At 39.8% G+C, this 18,602-nt stretch overlaps 1 protein-coding gene across 1 annotated transcript; it reads right to left on the bottom strand.

The window, feature by feature from the left end:
• Positions 1–13,663: 13,663 nt before the first annotated feature.
• On the bottom strand, positions 13,664–14,495 carry LOC308244359 (U1 small nuclear ribonucleoprotein A-like; the record flags this gene model as incomplete). Its single annotated transcript, XM_080660288.1, is given in 2 exon segments — positions 13,664–14,249; positions 14,251–14,495. Coding segments are annotated over 2 exon segments (831 nt in total).
• Positions 14,496–18,602: the final 4,107 nt, after the last annotated feature.

Below are 18,602 nucleotides of genomic sequence, written 5' to 3'. Positions count from 1 at the left end.
CAAAATAGACTTGCCCAGGCCGAAAACTGACTTCTGTGCATGGGCCACAAAGTTTCAATCGCACTGTACGTGCGTGCCCACACGTGGTATTTTGTGGAAGAGCCACATTCAAGGGGCCAAAGAGCCGCATGTGGCTCGCGAGCCACGGTTTGCCAACCACTGGTTTAGGCTGATTATATATATATATATATATATATATATATATATATATATATATATATATATATATATATGCTCTGATTGTATTCCTTAAAATGCAAGTTTATGTCTTGAATCTGGTGATAAAAATGAAATCATATTTTTAGATCTTATAACTTTATCCTATTTTTCTAGTAATTCATTTCTATTGTGTTTTACAGAGTATTTGTCAGAAACCTTTCACACAGGCTGGAGTCCTCCTTCTTCTGTTACCATTGGCTAATGATGAGTGCCTTTTAGATTGGATTCCTCCTTTGCATACGAAAAAGCATTTTTTCTTCTCTCATCTCCTTTCTCCCTTCCTTCCATCTACCCCTCCTTTCATTGTCTACAAGTTTAAAACTTATTTCAAGCAGTACCTGGCCATCTTATTAGCCTTTTAGCCAATTATTTATGTTTTCACAAACCAGTCCTTTATTATCTACAATCTTTCAATAGATTGGAACACTGCTTTAGAATTATTACTATGAAATTGTTACCTGTCAGAAAGAAACACTACATACTCTATTCTCCCGTAAGTTTTGCTTATGTCTTCATTTTAGTTTATGCTCATAGTGCACCTTCTTTTGAAGTTCCTTGAAGGTACAACCAATACCATTTTTAAAATTTTTTTATTGATTTCAGAGAGGAAGGGAGAGGGAGAGAGTGATAGAAATATCAATGATGGGAGAGAATCATTAATCGGCTGCCTCCTGCATGCCCCACACTAGGATGGAGCCTGCAACCCTGGCATGTGCCCTGACCGGGAATTGAACCATGACCTCCTGGCTCATAGGTCGATGCTCAACCACTGAGCCATGCCAGCTGGGCCCAAAACCATTTTTTAAAGTATTCTCCAATCTCCTAACACAGTGTATTTTAGTCTGGACAACAGAATTTGCCTCCCAGCCACCTCTGCTATCATTTTCTTCTGCTTGTATAAATTCTACTTGCTCTTTAAAACTCAACTAACATATATAACAAGCTCAATAGGAAACTCATGATCTTTCCCAATATTCAGTTGGGGCCTCTCAATTGTTCACTTTACACCATTATTCTACAAAAATATAACATAGTAAAATACTACCATAGCATGCCAAATGATTTACTGTGCATAACTTCTACACTTCAAAAGCAGATGTATTAAAATATCTACACCTTGCCGAAACCGGTTTGACTCAGCAGATAGAGCGTCAGCCTGCGGACTGAAGGGTCCCAGGTTCGATTTCGGTCAAGGGCATGTACCTTGGTTGCGGGCACATCCCCAGTGGGAGGTGTGCAGGAGGCAGCTGATTGACGTTTCTCTCTCATCGATGTTTCTAGCTCTCTATCCCTCTCCCTTCCTCTCTGTAAAAAATCAATAAAATATATTTTTATAAAAATATCTACACCTTTGTGTTGTCATATATTGCAGTATCTTTTAATGGTTAATTTAGTAGAGATCTGAGCAACTAGTTGTCAAACTCCTGGCCATTCCAGCAGAGTGTCATCCTGGCACCTAGCAGACGTTTAAAAAGAGTTGAAATAATTAAGCAATGAAACAAAACAATAATTAAAGAACATTGTAAAAGAAAGTACTTTTTATTTTAAAAGATTAAGAGAAATGTTTTTAGTAATTCTATCATAACCCAGCAAAAACCATAACAAGCAAGTGATCATAGGGACTCATTTAATTTGTCCAGATTTAATTTGCTATTTAAAAGGTGGCTTATCTCCTCAAATGAGGTACATATAGTATATCAGTGCTAGTGTTTAAGTCAAATTGACCTATAGCAGGAGCTGACTTAAAACGCATATAAGCTGTTAGATGTAATAAATTTCATGTATTTAGCTAAATAATAAAAAATCAGTGTGGCTTGGTAAAGAATTAATCTAAAATCAGCTGGTGAAAACACCATGTGGAGATACCAAGGTTTTTCTTGTAAGTATAAAAGAAGACTTCTCATCTAAGTAGTATGTGTAGAGCACATTTAAAAATGCATTTAAAAATCAATATTACATTTTATATTTAATGCAGGTCAGTGACAGTGTATCTCAGTGGAACTAAAGGACATTTTCCCAAAGGTAGCACAGAAATTCTCTATTTCTTAATGCACATTACAGTTCACTGAACTGCTCTATTATCTAATTCTGAAATGCCCCTGGTTCATGACAAGCAGTTTCAAAGACAGTGAGATTCTCAAGATTGAATAGAATAGGAGCCAAATTTCTGGTCACTACCCAGGTTTTCTCTTAGCAAATAGTGTCTTCTGTCTTGGGGCCTTGTGCTATTCAGCAAAATAAATGTTTCAGTTCGTCAAGAAACATTTCATATGTATAATAAAATTTCTATTTTTGTTTCATAAAGGAACATTTCTCTCTCATCTCTACTCCCATTTCATTGCATTCATGTTCTTTTCATTTTATGTCTACTTATTTTTTTTAATATGTTATATCTTTTATACCCACTCATAATGTGAAAATCATGATAACTGCAAATGACTGGATATTTTCCAAAGTCCATTTCTCCTTTGACCTAAAAACCATGATAGTAATATTTGCTTTTAATTGGTATTTGGATATTAGGTAGCCCACTGTGATACAATATGACCACTGAATTATTATGTTAAACTCAATGATGTGATGTTAGAAATTTTAGATTTGTAAAGAGTGTAATTACAATTTTGTATAACATTTCGTATCCTCTGCAATACAAGCAAGTGATAAGCTTATGCTTGGTGTGAGAGGGAGCATGAGAGTGGGGTATTGCTGACATATGGTTGATGTTCTTCTTGGTATTACAGACTTGGAATAATTTGGCTCAGGTCTGTGATACATTCCTTTATGGTCAAGGAATATTTGGAGAAGCCCTTTAGCATATATCCAGGTTTCTGTCAGTGATAAATTAATAATAGTTCATATTTATTAGGAAAATAATAGGTAATACTTTTATAACACCTCTATATCTGGTATTATATTTTGCAATTTACAGTCTGTAATCCTCATAACAAAAATTAAATAGGTACCCTTAACATCTTTATTTCATACTAGAGGCCTGGTGCATGAAATTGGTGCATGGGGGGGCGGGTCCCTCAGCCCAGCCTGCACCTTCTCCAATCTGGGATCCTTCTCACAATCCAGGACTGCTGGCTCCCAACCGCTCGCCTGCCTGCCTGCCTTCCTGATTGCCCCTAACCACTTCTTTCTGCCAGTCTGATCACCCCTTATCCACTCCCCTGCCAGCCTGATCAACACCTAACTGCTCCCCTGCCGGCCTGATTGCCCCTAACTGCCCTCCCTTGTCAGCCTGCTCCACCCCAATTGCCCTCCCTTGCAGGCCTGTGTCTCCCCCAACTGTCCTCCCCTGCAGACCTGATTGCCCTTAACTGCCCTCACTTTCAGGCCTGGTCCCTCCCAACTTCCCTCCCCTGCTGGCCTGATTGCCCACAACTGCCCTCCCCTGCCGGCCATCTTGTGGCAGCCATCTTGTGTCCACATGGGGGCAGCCATCTGTGTGTTGGAGTGGTGGTCGATTTGCATATTACCTCTTTATTAGATAGGATGAGAGAATTGAGGCACAGTGAAACTGAACTTGCCTAAAGAAATTTTCTATCAAAGCATGCAAAGCCTCCAAGACTACCAAATCACAATGACTTGGTGAAAGTCAGAGGGAATAATACAGAATATTTTGTGTGTAACTCTCATTTGTAAAATGTGTGTGCACTACCTCACAACACCTCTTGAAATGTTGCTCTTTAATTGTTGTTAAAAGAACAAAACAATATAAACAATGAACTCTAGCCTTGCATTGTTTGCATTTTAGTAGAGTAAATTAGACATATTTAAGTAAATATAGCAAAAGGTACACAAAAAATATTATTAAAGACAAGAAAGGTGAAATAACCTTTTAAAATAGTAGCTTACTAAGTTCTGCAGACATGATTTCATTCAAACATTGATATTCAAAGCACATTGAAAATCCAGCAAAGCACGAGAAGTTGTGAACATATGGAGCATTTGTCAACAGGGACAAGACTGATGATAAGAATAATTCATGAACTATTCTGAAGTTTTAACTCTTGCTCTTCATCTATTTTGTAGGCATTACTATTAACATAAATAAAACCTAAAGACAGCATTCCGTAATTAAACACTCAGTGGATTAAAAAATGAGAAAGTTGATATCATTTGCATTTGTCTGCAGGAACACCTGCATTTATTTCTAGGATCTTTTAGTTAGGAGAAACACAGCTGCTAATGTTGTGACTTGTGAAAATATAAACTTAAAGTCATGAAGAACTGGCTACATTACATATGTTTCTACTACTCTAAACAGAAAAGAGAAAACTTGCTTTGGGTCCAGAATTTATATTACATATTATTTTGATGTGTTATTCATTTTGAGATAATAATATAATGTTGGCTGATATATTAGTCAGCTCAGGCTGCCATAACAAAATACCTTAGACTGGGTAGCTTAAACCGCAGGTATTTATTTCTCACTAGAGACCCGGTCCCTCCCCGGCCTGGCCCCAATCAAGGTGGATCGGGGCCAAGCCTGTCAGGAGGAGGAGACAGCAGGAGGTTGGCTGGTGGGCCTGCCCTGATCGGGGCCCAATCAGGGCAGGGCCAGCTGGGAGGAGAGGCCGAGGATGATTGGCCAGAGGGCCTGCCCCCGATTGGGGTGAGGGGCTAATTGGGGGCAGGACCAGCCGTGGGGAGGGACTGTGGGAGGTGGGCTGCCAACCCTGCCTTGAATGGGGTGGGGACTGATCAGGGGCCAGCGGCTGGGAGAGGGGCTGTGGGACGTTGGCCATCCAGCCCCACCCCTGATTGGTGTGGGGGTGCTGATCGGGGTCAGAGCTGGCTGGGGGAAAGGGTCATAAGCCAATTAGGGTGGTGGGGACTGATCTAGGATGGGGCCTGCCTTGGAGAGGGGTTGTGGGCAGTAGGCAGGTTGGCTCCACCCCTGAATGGGATGGGGGAGAGGTCATGGGTGGTTGGCCGGCCCGCCGGCCCTGCCCCTGATCAGAGTGGGGGCTGATCAGGGACAGAGCCGACTGGGGGAGGGGTCGCAGGCCAATTGGGGTGGAGAGGGCCCATCAGAGGCTGGGAGTCCAATATAAAGGTTCCAGAAGATTCAGTCCCTGGAAAGGACTTTCTTCCTGGGTGGTAGATGAAAAGCAACTTCGCTGCTGATTTAGCTCCCAATAAACTCACACTCACACACACACACACAACCAGCCAACAAAACAGAAACCTCTAATCATGTTTACTTTTCTTTTTTTTTCTTCATTTTTCTTTTTTTTTAAATTTCTTTATTGATTAAGGTATCACATATTTGTCCTCATCCCCCCATTCCCATCCCAAACCCCTCCCCATGCATGCCCCCACCCCCCTGTTGTCCGTGACCACTGGTTAGGCTTATATGCATGCATACGAGTCCTTTGGTTGATCTCTCCCCCTTACCCCCACCCTCCGCTACTTTCCCTCTGAGGTTTGACAGTCTGATCGATGCTTCCCTGTCTCCGGGTCTGTTTTTGTTCATCAGTTTAAGTTGTTCATTATTTCCCCTAGATGAGTGAGATCATGTGATACTAGAAATACACTTATAAGAACCGAAAATGAGACAAGCAATAATGGTTATGCTGAGAAGCAAATGAATCAGTCTGTAGTGAGTTTCTTTCTGGGCCAACAGTTCTTTTGAGTCCCAATTTCAATGTCAAACAGTTCCTTATGTGTACATGTGAGCAATGATATTTCAGTTCTGGATGGTGGACAAATGGTGGTAATGCAGGTCCGACCCTCTCCAGTTTGGTCCTGGGCAACCTACAGCGATGCACAGCTGCTGACTGCTAGTATGGCAAGGGGTTGTCAGCATCTTCCATCTCTGGACTGTTTCTCTTCTGTCTTCATGGCTGGAGCAGTCCTGTCAATTCCTCTCTGTTGCAGGAATCCACATGGTCTTGGAGGTGTTTTCTGAAAATATACAAACATATTCTCGACCAAAAGTTAATATAGGAATCTTTTTTATAAATTTGACTTGGGATCCTTTTTCATTTTTTGCCCAAACGATTTTCCTTTGGCTTTTTTTGACACCATGTGTGTTTTTCATGGGTGTCTTGCTGTTAGCATTACAAATGAAAGTTAATTTTCTAAAGTAAAAATTTTCTAGATGTAATTTACTTACAGGATATTTTTTCTTACATGATATTCTTCTACTATCCCCCCCTTTTTTATTTAAATATTAGGAGGCTTTTGGAAATTTTATGATGTAGTCTTGATAGCTTTTAAATTTTAATTTTTTGCACTAAAATATGACTGCTTTAGGTTCATTACATGTTACGCAATTTTACCATGAGATGAACTACCAATAAAAATTTTAGTTAACACTTTAGGAACAGCTTTTTGTCCAGTACCATTAATTTTTCTAGAATATTCACTTATTTCAATTAGCCAATTTAAATTAGTCTGAGAACTTGACTACTATTTTACCATCAAATTTAATACTCTAACAACAATCTTATTTTACCCTGTAAATATTAGTGGAAAGGATTATTTGCCTTCTTGAGTAGGTCCTGAGCATTCCTGGTGCTAGGCTGGATTTAGATATCAAAAACCCACTTCCCCACACTATGGGTACAAGACAACTCAAATAAGTCTTGTTGCAGTGAGAGGGCAGCTGCTGTCAGCCAAGTCACTGTCTGTTACCTGGGTGCCGATTTGAGCTGGGCGTGGGAAGCGAAGCAGCCATGGGGGCAGGAGACCTCCCTCAGAAGGGGTGAGGGTTCAGGCCCCTGCAAAGTTGGGGGGGGGTGAGGGTCTGTGCTCCACCTCTGTTGACCCCCAAGTTCTCTCCTGATGGCCCCTCTGCGACTGTGCCTGTCTTAGGTTGTTCCTTCCCTGAGGAATCTTACCCATCTCTGGCTAACCAGCCATCCCTCGGGGCCAAGCAGGGTGATGTGAGGTTCAGTTCTGTCTCCTTGGTAGCCTATGCCCCCGTGGCCTCCACGCCCAGCACCTGCCTTGGGATCCCCTCGCCTGCTGGCGGGGCCCTGGCACTGATCACATATCTTGGGGAACCCAGGTTTCTACTCCAGGGAGGGCCCAGCTCACCCCACTGGGCGAGAGACAGATCCATGGTACCAGCCACCACGAGGCTTCAACCTCAGCATGAACAGAAAGCACAAGCAACAGCTGTGGGCAATTGGATTGTGAGAAGAGGGTACCTCTTGGCCAAAAGGGCAAGAGGGGCCAATACAGAATGCTCAGGTGCCTTCTCAGGGGGCCCTCTTCACAGTGGAAGGGATTAAATCCTTTCATGTCCTTTTTAAATTGCTGCCAGACATTCAAAGAATTAGTTGGTAAGTTTGTTTGGGATAATTGTACATTATGCTGTTGTAATTCTAAAATATCAAGAGATGTGTTATCTTTGTCTCCAAGCACCAAAAAGATTAATCATGTTTACTTTTCTGATAGCTGAGTTCTCTACTTAACATATTTGTATATTTTGTATGCAGTTTTTGTGAGTTTTAAGTAGGATAAATGATCAGGGTATCTACACACATGCATTTGAAATAATATAACATTGAGTGTATTATTAAATGCTTCAGATAGTGTTTAAACCTCTTATTTATTTTTCTTTATAATGTCTGTTTTTTTGTTTTGTTTTGTTTTTTAATATATTTTATTGCTTTTTTTAAACAGAGAGGAAGGGAAAGGGATAGAGAGTTAGAAACATCGATGAGAGAGAAACATCCATCAGCTGCCTCCTGCACACCTCCTACTGGGGATGTGCCCGCAACCCAGGTACATGCCCTTGACCGGAATCGAACCTGGGACCTTTCAGTCCGCAAGCCGACGCTCTATCCACTGAGCCAAACCAGTTAGGGCTATAATGTCTGTTTTAATTGACATCATGTGAATAACAAATGCAGACACAAATACAAATACACACCTTCTACTTGTTTTAGATAAAAATGGATTTTTAAAAAATATTTGTATTAATAACCCTGACCAGTTTGGCTCAGTGGATAGAGCATCAACCTGTGGACTGAAAGGTCCCAGGTTCGATTCCAGTCAAGGGCATGTACCTTGGTTGCAGGCACATCCCAGTAGGGGGTGTGCAGGAGGCAGCTGATCGATATTTCTCTCTCATTGATGTTTCTACTCTCTATCCCTCTCCCTTCCTCTCTGTGAAAAATCAATAAAATATATTTTTTAAAAAAATAAAAACATTTGTATAAATAAATAAGTTAAATAAATCAAAACATGTATTCTCTTTATCTCTGTAATGTATTAAACTTAGAGCAATTGAATAATGAAAATGTTAAGTAAATTATTGAAAATGAACTCCAAGAAAGCAAGAAAGAACAGTGATTTGATGATGTAAGCTGTCGGCATAACTTTTAATCAGTTAACACTAATGTTACCAAAAGACAATGTCTTTAAAAAATGGTAGATCTTTGCCAAAACCGGTTTGGCTCAGTGGATAGAGCGTCGGCCTGCGGACTGGGAGGTCCCAGGTTCGATTCCGGTCAAGGGCATGTAACTTGGTTGCGGGCACATCCCCAGTAGGGGGTGTGCAAGAGGCAGCTGATCGATGTTTCTCTCTCATCGATGTTTCTGACTATCTATCCCTCTTCCTTCCTCTCTGTAAAAAATCAATAAAATATATTTAAAAAAAAAATGGTAGATCTTCATAAGAAGAAAGGAAATTAATAAAGAATCATTTTGTATACTTTATTCTTCTCAGTTTTTGAAATTCCAAAGCATCGCAAAATTTGAAACACAACCAAAGCAGGGTTAAATGATAAGATTTATCTCTTACCCAAGGCCACTCCATCAAAACTGGGAGGGGCAAATATTTTATCCAGTGCAAGAAAACCAATACAGAGAATCAAGGAAAATAAAGAAACAAAGGAATATGTTCCAAATGAATGAACAAAATAAAACCCCATAAGACATGTCTTAAACAATAATAAAAAGACATAGTTACTACTCATTAAAAAAACTTTTTAAATTATAATTATGGAAGTGTATATGAACAAATACTGAATATTAGAACCTTCTATAGAAATATGCTGCTGTCACTTATTAATAAAATGGCAAAATTCTGAGATGTTGACAAAAACATTATATAACATTAATATTCTAGTTAAGCCCTGGCTGGTATGGCTCAGTGGTAGAGATTCGGCCAACACACTGAAGGGTTGCAGGTTCAATTCCCTGTCAAGGGCACGTACCTGGGTTGCAGGTTTGTTTCCAAGGCATGCAGGAGGCAACCAATCGATGTGACATTGATGTTTCTTTATCTCTCTCCCCCTTCCTACGTTCCACTCTCTAAAAATTAATGGAAAAAATATCCTTGGGTGAGGATTAACCAAAAAAAATTTTTTTAATATACGTTAGTACATAGTATTTGATTTATTATTTAAAATATGTATTTGTCAATTTTAATGTATATCGGCATTATCATTAGAGTTTTTAAAAGAAAATCTAAAAATATTATTTATTCAAGAGTAAAGAAAATAACCCTCTTTCACATACAATTGGTATATTTAATTTTTTATTTATTACATTTAAACATTTATAATTTATTTGAATAGATTACTAAGAGTACTTAAATGTAAGTGATGAAAGTAATGCTTATTTATCAAAAGGCCTATAGTTCTTGAGGGTAGTAGATTTTAAATTTGCACAGCTTTGCACTAAATATGTTCATTTATCTTTGACAAAATTGTTTTTCATTTTAATAGAAACTTTAAGATAAACTAGTATTCTTAAGAAAATAAATTTATTGATTACAAGAATAGCAAATGATAGCAACTAGTGGAATTGAAGCAGTAATAAAAACAAACAAACAAAAACAAACCCTCCCAAGCAGACAGCTTCACAGGTGAATATTACCAAACATTCAAAGAACTAACACCTATCCTAACACCTATCCTATTCAAACTATTTCAAAAAATTCTAGAGGGAAAACCCAAACTCATTTTACAAGACCAGAATAACCTAATTCCAAATTCATATAAAGACACTACAAAGAAAGAAATTTAGAGGCCAATACCCTGATAAACATAGATGCTAAAATCCTCAACAAAATTAAAATATTAGCAAATCGGATCCAGTAATACATTAAAAAGATCACACAACATATCAAGTGGGATTTATTCTGGATTCTGGATACAAGGTTGGTACAATATCCACAGATTAATAAACATGATACACCACATAAACAAAATAAAGGATTAAAAACCATATTATCACATCAATAGATGCAGAAAAAGCATTTGATAAAACCCAGCACCCATTTTTTTATAAAACCTCTCAGCAAAGTGAGATTAGAGGGAACATACCTCAATGTAATAAAGGCCATATATGACAAACCAACAGCCAACATCATACTCAATGGGAAAAAATGAAGTTTTTACCTTAAGATCAGAAATAAGACAGGGATGTCAGCTTTCACCGTCATTCAATGTAGTACTAGAAGTCTTAACCACAGCAATCAGACAAGAGAAAGAAATAAAAGGTGTTCAAATTGGAAAAGAGGAAGTAAAATTGTCATTATTTGCAGATGGCATAATTTTGTACATAGAAAACCCTAAAGACTCCAGCAAAAAACTGTTAGATTCAAAAATGAAATTGGCAAAGTAGCAGGATACAAAATTAATATCCAGAAATCAGTGGCATTTATATACACTAACAATGAATTATCAGAAAGAGAAACTAAGAAAACAATCACATTTACTATTTTAACAACAACAACAAATAAGGTACCTAAGAATAATTTTAACCAAGGAAGCAAAAGACCTGTACTCAAAAAATTATAGGACATTGAAAAAAGAAATTGAGGAAGATACAAATAAGTGGAAACATATACTTGCTCATGGATTTGAAGAATTAGCATCATTAAAATGTCTATACTACCCAAAGTAATCTAAAGATTTAATGCAATATCTACTAAAATACCAATGGCATATTTTACATATCTACAAAATATTTTCCAAAAATATATGTGGGACCAAAGATGACCTCAAATAGCCTCAGCAATCTTGAGAAAGAAGAACAAAGTTGGAGGGATCACAATACCTGATATCAAGCTATACTACAAGGCATTGTAATCAAAACAGCCAAGTACTGGCTCAAGAACAAGTATATAGATCAATGGAATATCACAGAGAACCCAGAAATCAACCCAAGTCAATTATGCTCAATTAATATTTGACAAAGAAGACAAGAGTATACCATGGAATAAAGACAGTCTCTTCAATAAATGGTGTTGGGAAAATTGTACAAATATATGCAAAATAATGAAACTAGTCCACCAACTTATACCATTCACACATGTGTCCTGACCAATGGGGAGTCGAACCGTGACCTCCTGGTTCATAGGTCAATGCTCAACCATTGAGCCATGTTGGCCAGGCCCATACACAAAAATAAACTCAAAATTGATTTAAAAAAAAAAAAAAACTTAAATGTAGTCACTAAACCATAAAAATCCTAGAAGAAAACATAGGCAGTAAAACCTCAGACATCTCTCATAGCATTATTTTTGCTGATATGTCTCCTACCTATGGCAAGGAAAATAAATGAAAAAAGTAAACAAATGGTACTATCTATAATAATAAAAGTGTAATATGCTCATTATGGACAAAACTGCAGCAGGCAGGGGCTGTGGCAGAGGTGGCAGAGGCCCCCGGCCACAGTGGCAGTGGGCAGGAGCCAGGACCAAGGCCCTTGCATGAATTTCTTGCATCGGGCCTCTAGTATCAAAATAAAAAGCTTCTGCACAGCAAAAAAAACCATCAACAAAATGAAAAGAGGTCCCACTTTATGGGAGAACATATTCACCAATGATACATCTGATAAGGGGTTAATTTCCAAAATATATAAAGAACTTATACAACTCAATGCCAAGAAGATAAACACTCTAATTAAAAAATGGGCACAAGACTTGAATAAACACTTCTCCTAAGAAGACACACAGTAGGCCAATAGACATATGAAAAGATGTTCAATGTCACTAATCATCAGAGAGAAGCCAATTAAAACCACAAGGAGGTATCACCTCATACCTGTGAGAATGGCTACTATCAATTAATCAACAAACAACAAGTGTTGGTGAGGATGTGAAGAAAGGGAACCCTAGTACACTGCTGGTGGGAATACAGACTGGTGCAGCTACTATGGGGAACATTATGAAGTTTCCTCAAAAAATTAAAAATGAAACTGCCATTTGACTCAGCAATTCCCTTCTGGGAATATATCCTAAGAATCCCAAAACACCAATCAGAAAGAATATATGCCCCCCTGTGTTCATAGTGACATTATTTACAATAGCCAAGATCTGGAAACAGCACGAGTGCCCATCAGTAGATGAGTGAATAAAGAAGCTGTGGTACATTTACAGAATGGAATAAAAAAGAAAGAACTCTTATCTTTTGTGATAGCATGGATGGATCTGGAGATTATTATGCTGAGTGAAATAGGCCCTCAAAGAAAGACAAATACCATGTGATCTCACTTATATGTGGAATCTCTAAACAAAATAAATTGACATACATAATAGAACCAGTGGCATGGATACATGGAGCAGACTGACAGCTGTCAGATGGGAGAGAGGCAGGAGTAGATGAAAGAAGTTGAAGGGGTTAGTCAAAGAACATCCTATATAATAAAAGGCTAATATGCAAATCGACCGAACGGCGGAACAACCAGTGACTATGACATGAACTGACCACCAGGGGGTAGACGCTCAACGCAGGAGCTGCCCCCTGGTGGTCAGTGTGCTCCCAACAGGGGGAGCACCGCTGAGCCAGAAGCCAGGCTCAGTGAGCACAGCAGAGCCTCTCCTGCCAACGCAGCAGCGCTAAAGATGTCCAACTGATGGCTTAGGCCTGCTCCCGGGCCTCAGCCGTCATTCAGACATCCCCCGAGGGCTCCTGGACTGCAAGAGGGCACAGGCCAAGCTGAGGGACCCCCACCCCAAGTGCACAAATCTCATGCACTGGGCCTTTAGTATATTCATAATCCATAGACACAGACAACAGTGTGGTTATGGCCAGAGGAAAGTGGGGACAGGGACTAGGTGTAGTCGAGAAAAGGGGGAAGATAAAGGGGACATCTGTAATAGTGTCAAAAATAAAAATAAAGAAAAAAATTTTAAAGAAGAAAATAAAAAACAAGTGAAGTGGTAGTGCTTTTAATGGAGTTCCATTCAAAAAGATGAAATCTCCTCTTTTATTTATTTATTTATTTATTTATTTATTTATTTTATTTTATTTTTTTTTTTTTTCAAACATAAAAAAGTTTAATTCCAGCCTAAAAGTGCCAGGTGCAATGTCTGGGGACAGACTCTAGGTACAATGCTGTGTGACCACTCACTCACACACGTGGCTCCAAGAAGGCCCCCTAGGGAGACTTACCTTCAGGGGGCCGAGCCAAGGGGAAGAGGGAAGGCCCCCAAACAGGAGGTAGGGGCAAGCATGGGGAAAAGGTGCTACTTCTTGGCAAAGGAGATCTTCATGGCATTGTTCTGGGTGATCTTAAAGCCCTGAGCATCGTGAGCAGCCCCTGCCTGAACCTCATTGTCAAACTCCACAAAGGCGATGTCCTGCCGCCCTGGGACCAGCCGGACCTCCTTGAAGCCAGGGAACTGACTGAAAAGCATGGAAAGCATGAGCTCATTGGTCTCCTCTGGCAGGTTGGTGAGGAACAAGATGTGATTTGGTGGGTTTTCTGAAAGAGGCTGAGCAGGTGGCATCTGCCCTGGCATAAGCTGCTGTGGGGGCATGGCCCCCGGTGGTATCTGGCCAGGTGCGAGGCCTGGAGGTGGGATCATGCCAGGGGGCGGCATGTAGGGAGGCTGGCCTGGCCTGTGGTGCATGATGCGGGGCGCCTGAGTCATCGGTGGCATGCCCGGGACAGCCCCCACTACAGGAGTGGCTGCCCCACCCTGCACGGCCTTCTTTGCAGCTGGGGTCTCCTGGCTCTTGGGCTTCCTCTTCTCCCGCTTACGATCATGCTCCACAAAAGTGCCCTTCATCTTGGCAATGATATCTGAGTCGGTCTTGGCATACTGGAGACACAGGCTTGTCGTAGAAGGGGAAACACTGCATGGAACGCAGGGCATTGGTGGCACTGCTGACCTCCTTAAAGATAACAAAGGCTTGGCCCCTCATCTTCAGGCTCCATGCCACCAGGATATCCAGGATCTGGCCAAACTGGGAGAAGATAGCATACAGGGACTTCTTCAGTTCATCCTTCTTGATCTTCTCGTTGAGGTTGTTGATATAAATAGTATGGTTGGATCGGGTCTCAGGAACTGCCATGGAGGGAAGTGCCGCGGTAGGGCAATGGAGCTACAGGTCCGGCTAGTGGCTGCTTCTCGAAATCTCCTCTTTTAAACTAACCATGATAGGAGTTAGAAAATCTATCCTATCTAATAAAAGAGTAATATGCAAATTAACTGACACTCAGTCACAAAGATGGCGGCACCCATAGCCACAAGATGACGGCGCCCAATCCCTTCAGCCCCGCCGCTGGAGTGTTTGGGCCTGTCGGCCCGACCAGGGGCCTTGGGGGCTGATCGGTGAGGCAGGATCCGCCCACTCCCACAGCAGATCCAACCTCACTGCTCTGCAGCCTCTGGAGTGTTTGGGCCTGTGGGCCCCGCCAGGGGCCTTGGGGGCTGATGGGTGAGGCAGGATCCGCCCACTCTCACAGCGGATCCAGCTTCGCTGCTGCTGGAGCGTTTGGGCCTGTCAGCCCGGCCAGGGGTCGCGGGGACCAAACGGAGAGGCACGATCCGCCCACTCCTGCAGCAGATCCAGCCTCACTGCTCCCTAGCCTCTGGAAGTGTCCGGGCCTGTCAGCTGGGCCAGGGGCCTTGGCGGGCTTCGCTCCCTTCTCTGCTTCGCTCAGTCCGCAGGAAGCCCTATTCTTGCAGGAATCTTCCTGCAACGGGCCTCTAGTATTCAATATTCTGATTAAGTGATTGATTTCCTATAGTGGATGACTGAGATAGTGAAAAGGATGATAAATTATTATACTTGACTAGAGGCCCAATGCACGAAATTCATGCACGGGGGGTGGGGGTGTCCCTCAGCCCGGCCTCTCCAATCTGGGACCCCTTGAGAGATGTCCAACTGCCCTCAGGGATCGGGCTTAAACCGGCAGTCGGACATCCCTCTCACAATCCGAGACTGCTGGCTCCTAACCGCTTGCCTGCCTGCCTGCCTGATTGCCCCTAACTGCTTCTGCTTGCCATCCTGATCACCCCCTAACCACTCCCCTGCTGGCCATATTGATGCCTAACTTCTCCCCTGCCATTTCGATCGCCCCCAACTGCCTTCCCCTGCCAGCCCAATTGCCCCCAACTGCCCTCCCCTGCCAGCCGGTTGCCCCCAACTGCCCTCCCCTGCTGGCCTAATGGCCCCCAACTGCCTTCCCCTGCTGGCTATCTTGCGGTGGCCATTTGGTTGCAGCCATCTTGTGCTGGTCATCTTGTGGTGACCATCTTGTGATGATGTCGTGCAAGGGCGTGACACCACCCAGGCTTTTATTATATAGGATTATCTTATGACTTTGTTTTTACACGGAACTAAATTAAAAGTAAGGTTAAATAATTCTTTAGGTAATTTAAACAATTAATTATATCAAACTAAATATATCAGATAAAATGTGGCAGTGGATTATCTGAATTGGAGATTTATTGAAATTATAACTGCTATTTAAGAGATAATCACCCATGACTATTTAATACAAAGTAATGTACATGTTTGTCAGCTGATAAAGGGGAAAAATATCTTATTTCAAAGTCAGAGTTTAAAATTCTGTAAAACACCTTTTCTATTTATGACATTTCTATAATTTTGTATGTTATTATACCTATGCATTTTATTCATTTTCATTAATTTAATGTTAATAATTATTTAGTACATATTATCTCTTTTGAATGAACAGAATTTAATTAAATTGAGCTTTTTTTAGAAGTATCAATGTTTTTCCCAAAAAAAATGTATTACACACTGCTAAAAGCATAGAAGAATTGAATTAATTTTTAATATTTAACTCCCTTTACCAAATGAAACTAAAATAGTCAAATCCTTGAGTTAAAGATATTTTAAGCTAGAACTTTGTATGCATCTGTGTGATTTCTACTTCAAGGCCTTCTTGACAGATTTTACATTAACAGACTAACCTAATAATAACCTGGACCAATGTGCCTTTGAAATTAATCACAGGAGTTCTGAAATCCAGTGACTAAAACGGGCACAGCATAACCACTTTTTACAGTGGTTCCAAAATGAAACAGAACCTTTATTTCTGAATTGTACATGGCATGAGAAAACTCCTTCAAATCATTTTATGATGTAAGCTTTCATTGAGTTAGTACTTTTTAACAAGCTTTCTTTACATTCATTCTGTCTATCTACATATATGTGCACTTTGTTTATCTAGAAAGATAATTTCAAAACCAATAACATTCTGGGTCAGTACCAGATTTCTGAATAAAAACTTAATGTACCACATTACATTCCCAGCACACTCTAATTAAATTCCTTTTCATTTCAGTCTGTCCCAGAGGGCTAGGGGAGCTCAAGAATATTTAACAAAATTCAACAAAGCAACTACCTGAAGTTGATACATTAACCTTGGCACTGAAAGTTACTTTATGCAATCCACGTATGCCAAAAACACAATTATACAATGACCTAAAAAACGACAGTATTTCACTCTAACTGGAGAGGTTGTAAATGAATAATGATCATTTCTAACTCATTATATGTATTATGTATTTTGCCCTGGGAAATTTTAAAGAAATAAACATCAGCAACTGTAAAAGCATGTCTTACCTGGATGTAAAAGCTAAAATGTAACTGGATCTTTTCTGATTATAAGGATGGATAGCCTTTAATATCTGTTTGTATAATCATTTACAACAACATATTATATATATATTCCATTCTTCTATTTGGATTCAAACATAGGCACATGTCCTTTTAAAGAAAAGATCATCCTTCCTATAAAACATTCCTTTGGGATTATGCCCATAGAAACAATTTATTCCTATGGGCATTAGGCTAAAGGGAAGGTCTTTTTCTTGGATTAGTTCTGGACTCATGGGACCCTTTTCTTCTATAACTATCAAAGCCTCACTATCTCAGCATGGCTTATTAAATCTCTTTTAGCCACATAGATTTCAGATTTTTAATTTTTTCATATTATAGGAAGATAATATCATATAGTTATTATGATATGTAGCATATACTACTGATATATGTATGTATCAATATTGTATATGTATATCATCCCAAGTTATAATATCTTTTGAACAAACTTATAATAATTTTTTTGCAGTGAGACAAAACATATCCTTATATTCATGCTAGATTGGGTGAATAATGACCATAAGTAAACTTACATCAGTTCTGTCAAAATATTTTACATATGTTCAATGTTTTGTTTTGTTTTGTTTTGTTTTGACAATTGAAGAGCTTTTTGATATTTTAATATTTGATTAGAAACTGTAGACCCATATGACCACTTTTTGACCACTTATACTTTCCATTCAGGTGGCCGTATACTTGCCCCATATTCCCTTGACCTCATTGCTATGTAATGGCCAAAAGAGGATTGAAATGACTGGTCAACTTCCTATGAGTCTGGTTGAGTCAGATATTAAGCAGAGCCCTCAGGTTCGCATTAGATTGAATCCAATTTTATTTATTGGTTCTTACTCCTGTTGTCAGTTCATTTAGTTTGCCTATTGAAACCTGTCAACATTTTCGGCTATGTTTTTTTGTTGTTGTTGTTGTTTTTTCCTTTCCACAGTGGCTGAAGCAGCTGCCTTAAATACATCTTTGTCTTTGGAACCAAATTGTCTGCCTCTCCTTTCCCTCTCCCCCACCACCAAATGTTAAGAGCAGCAACTTTCTTTTAAACGCCTAAACTACCTGTGCAGAAGCTGCTCCTTACCATTGTTCTCATTGTTCTGCCATAGATTGTAACACTTTCTTTGCTGGCTGGCTTACCCCTTAATTGCTTGAATAGATTTTTGTTGTTGTTGTTGTTGTTCCAGTGATTTCTAGCTATTTGAAGAAATTATTTTTTTTAAAAAAACAGCAATGGGTTGAAATGAATGATATTCTCAATTTTTAAGACTCATGGGTCTGAATATTAATTTTATGAACCAACCATATGAAGGGATTTGAAAAGTAGAATTAGCAAAATGCACCTCTGATTTATGGAAGATAAAATGGTAGGTTTGGGGGGCGGGGAACATCTGTAATACTGTCAACAATAAATTTTTAAAGAATTTAAAAATATAGCTATTTGCATGAGATGAGAGTTCTTAAGTGTGATAATAAAAATAACACTGTTGAAATAGTTAAGGCAATCTGCCAGTGTGGCTCTGTGGTTGAGTGTCAACCCTG

This window comes from Plecotus auritus (genome assembly GCF_963455305.1).
Source record: "Plecotus auritus genome assembly, chromosome: 3".
Lineage (NCBI taxonomy): Eukaryota > Metazoa > Chordata > Mammalia > Chiroptera > Vespertilionidae > Plecotus > Plecotus auritus.
Note: the sequence above shows the minus strand (reverse complement) of the source record. Positions and strands in the feature narration are given on the sequence as shown.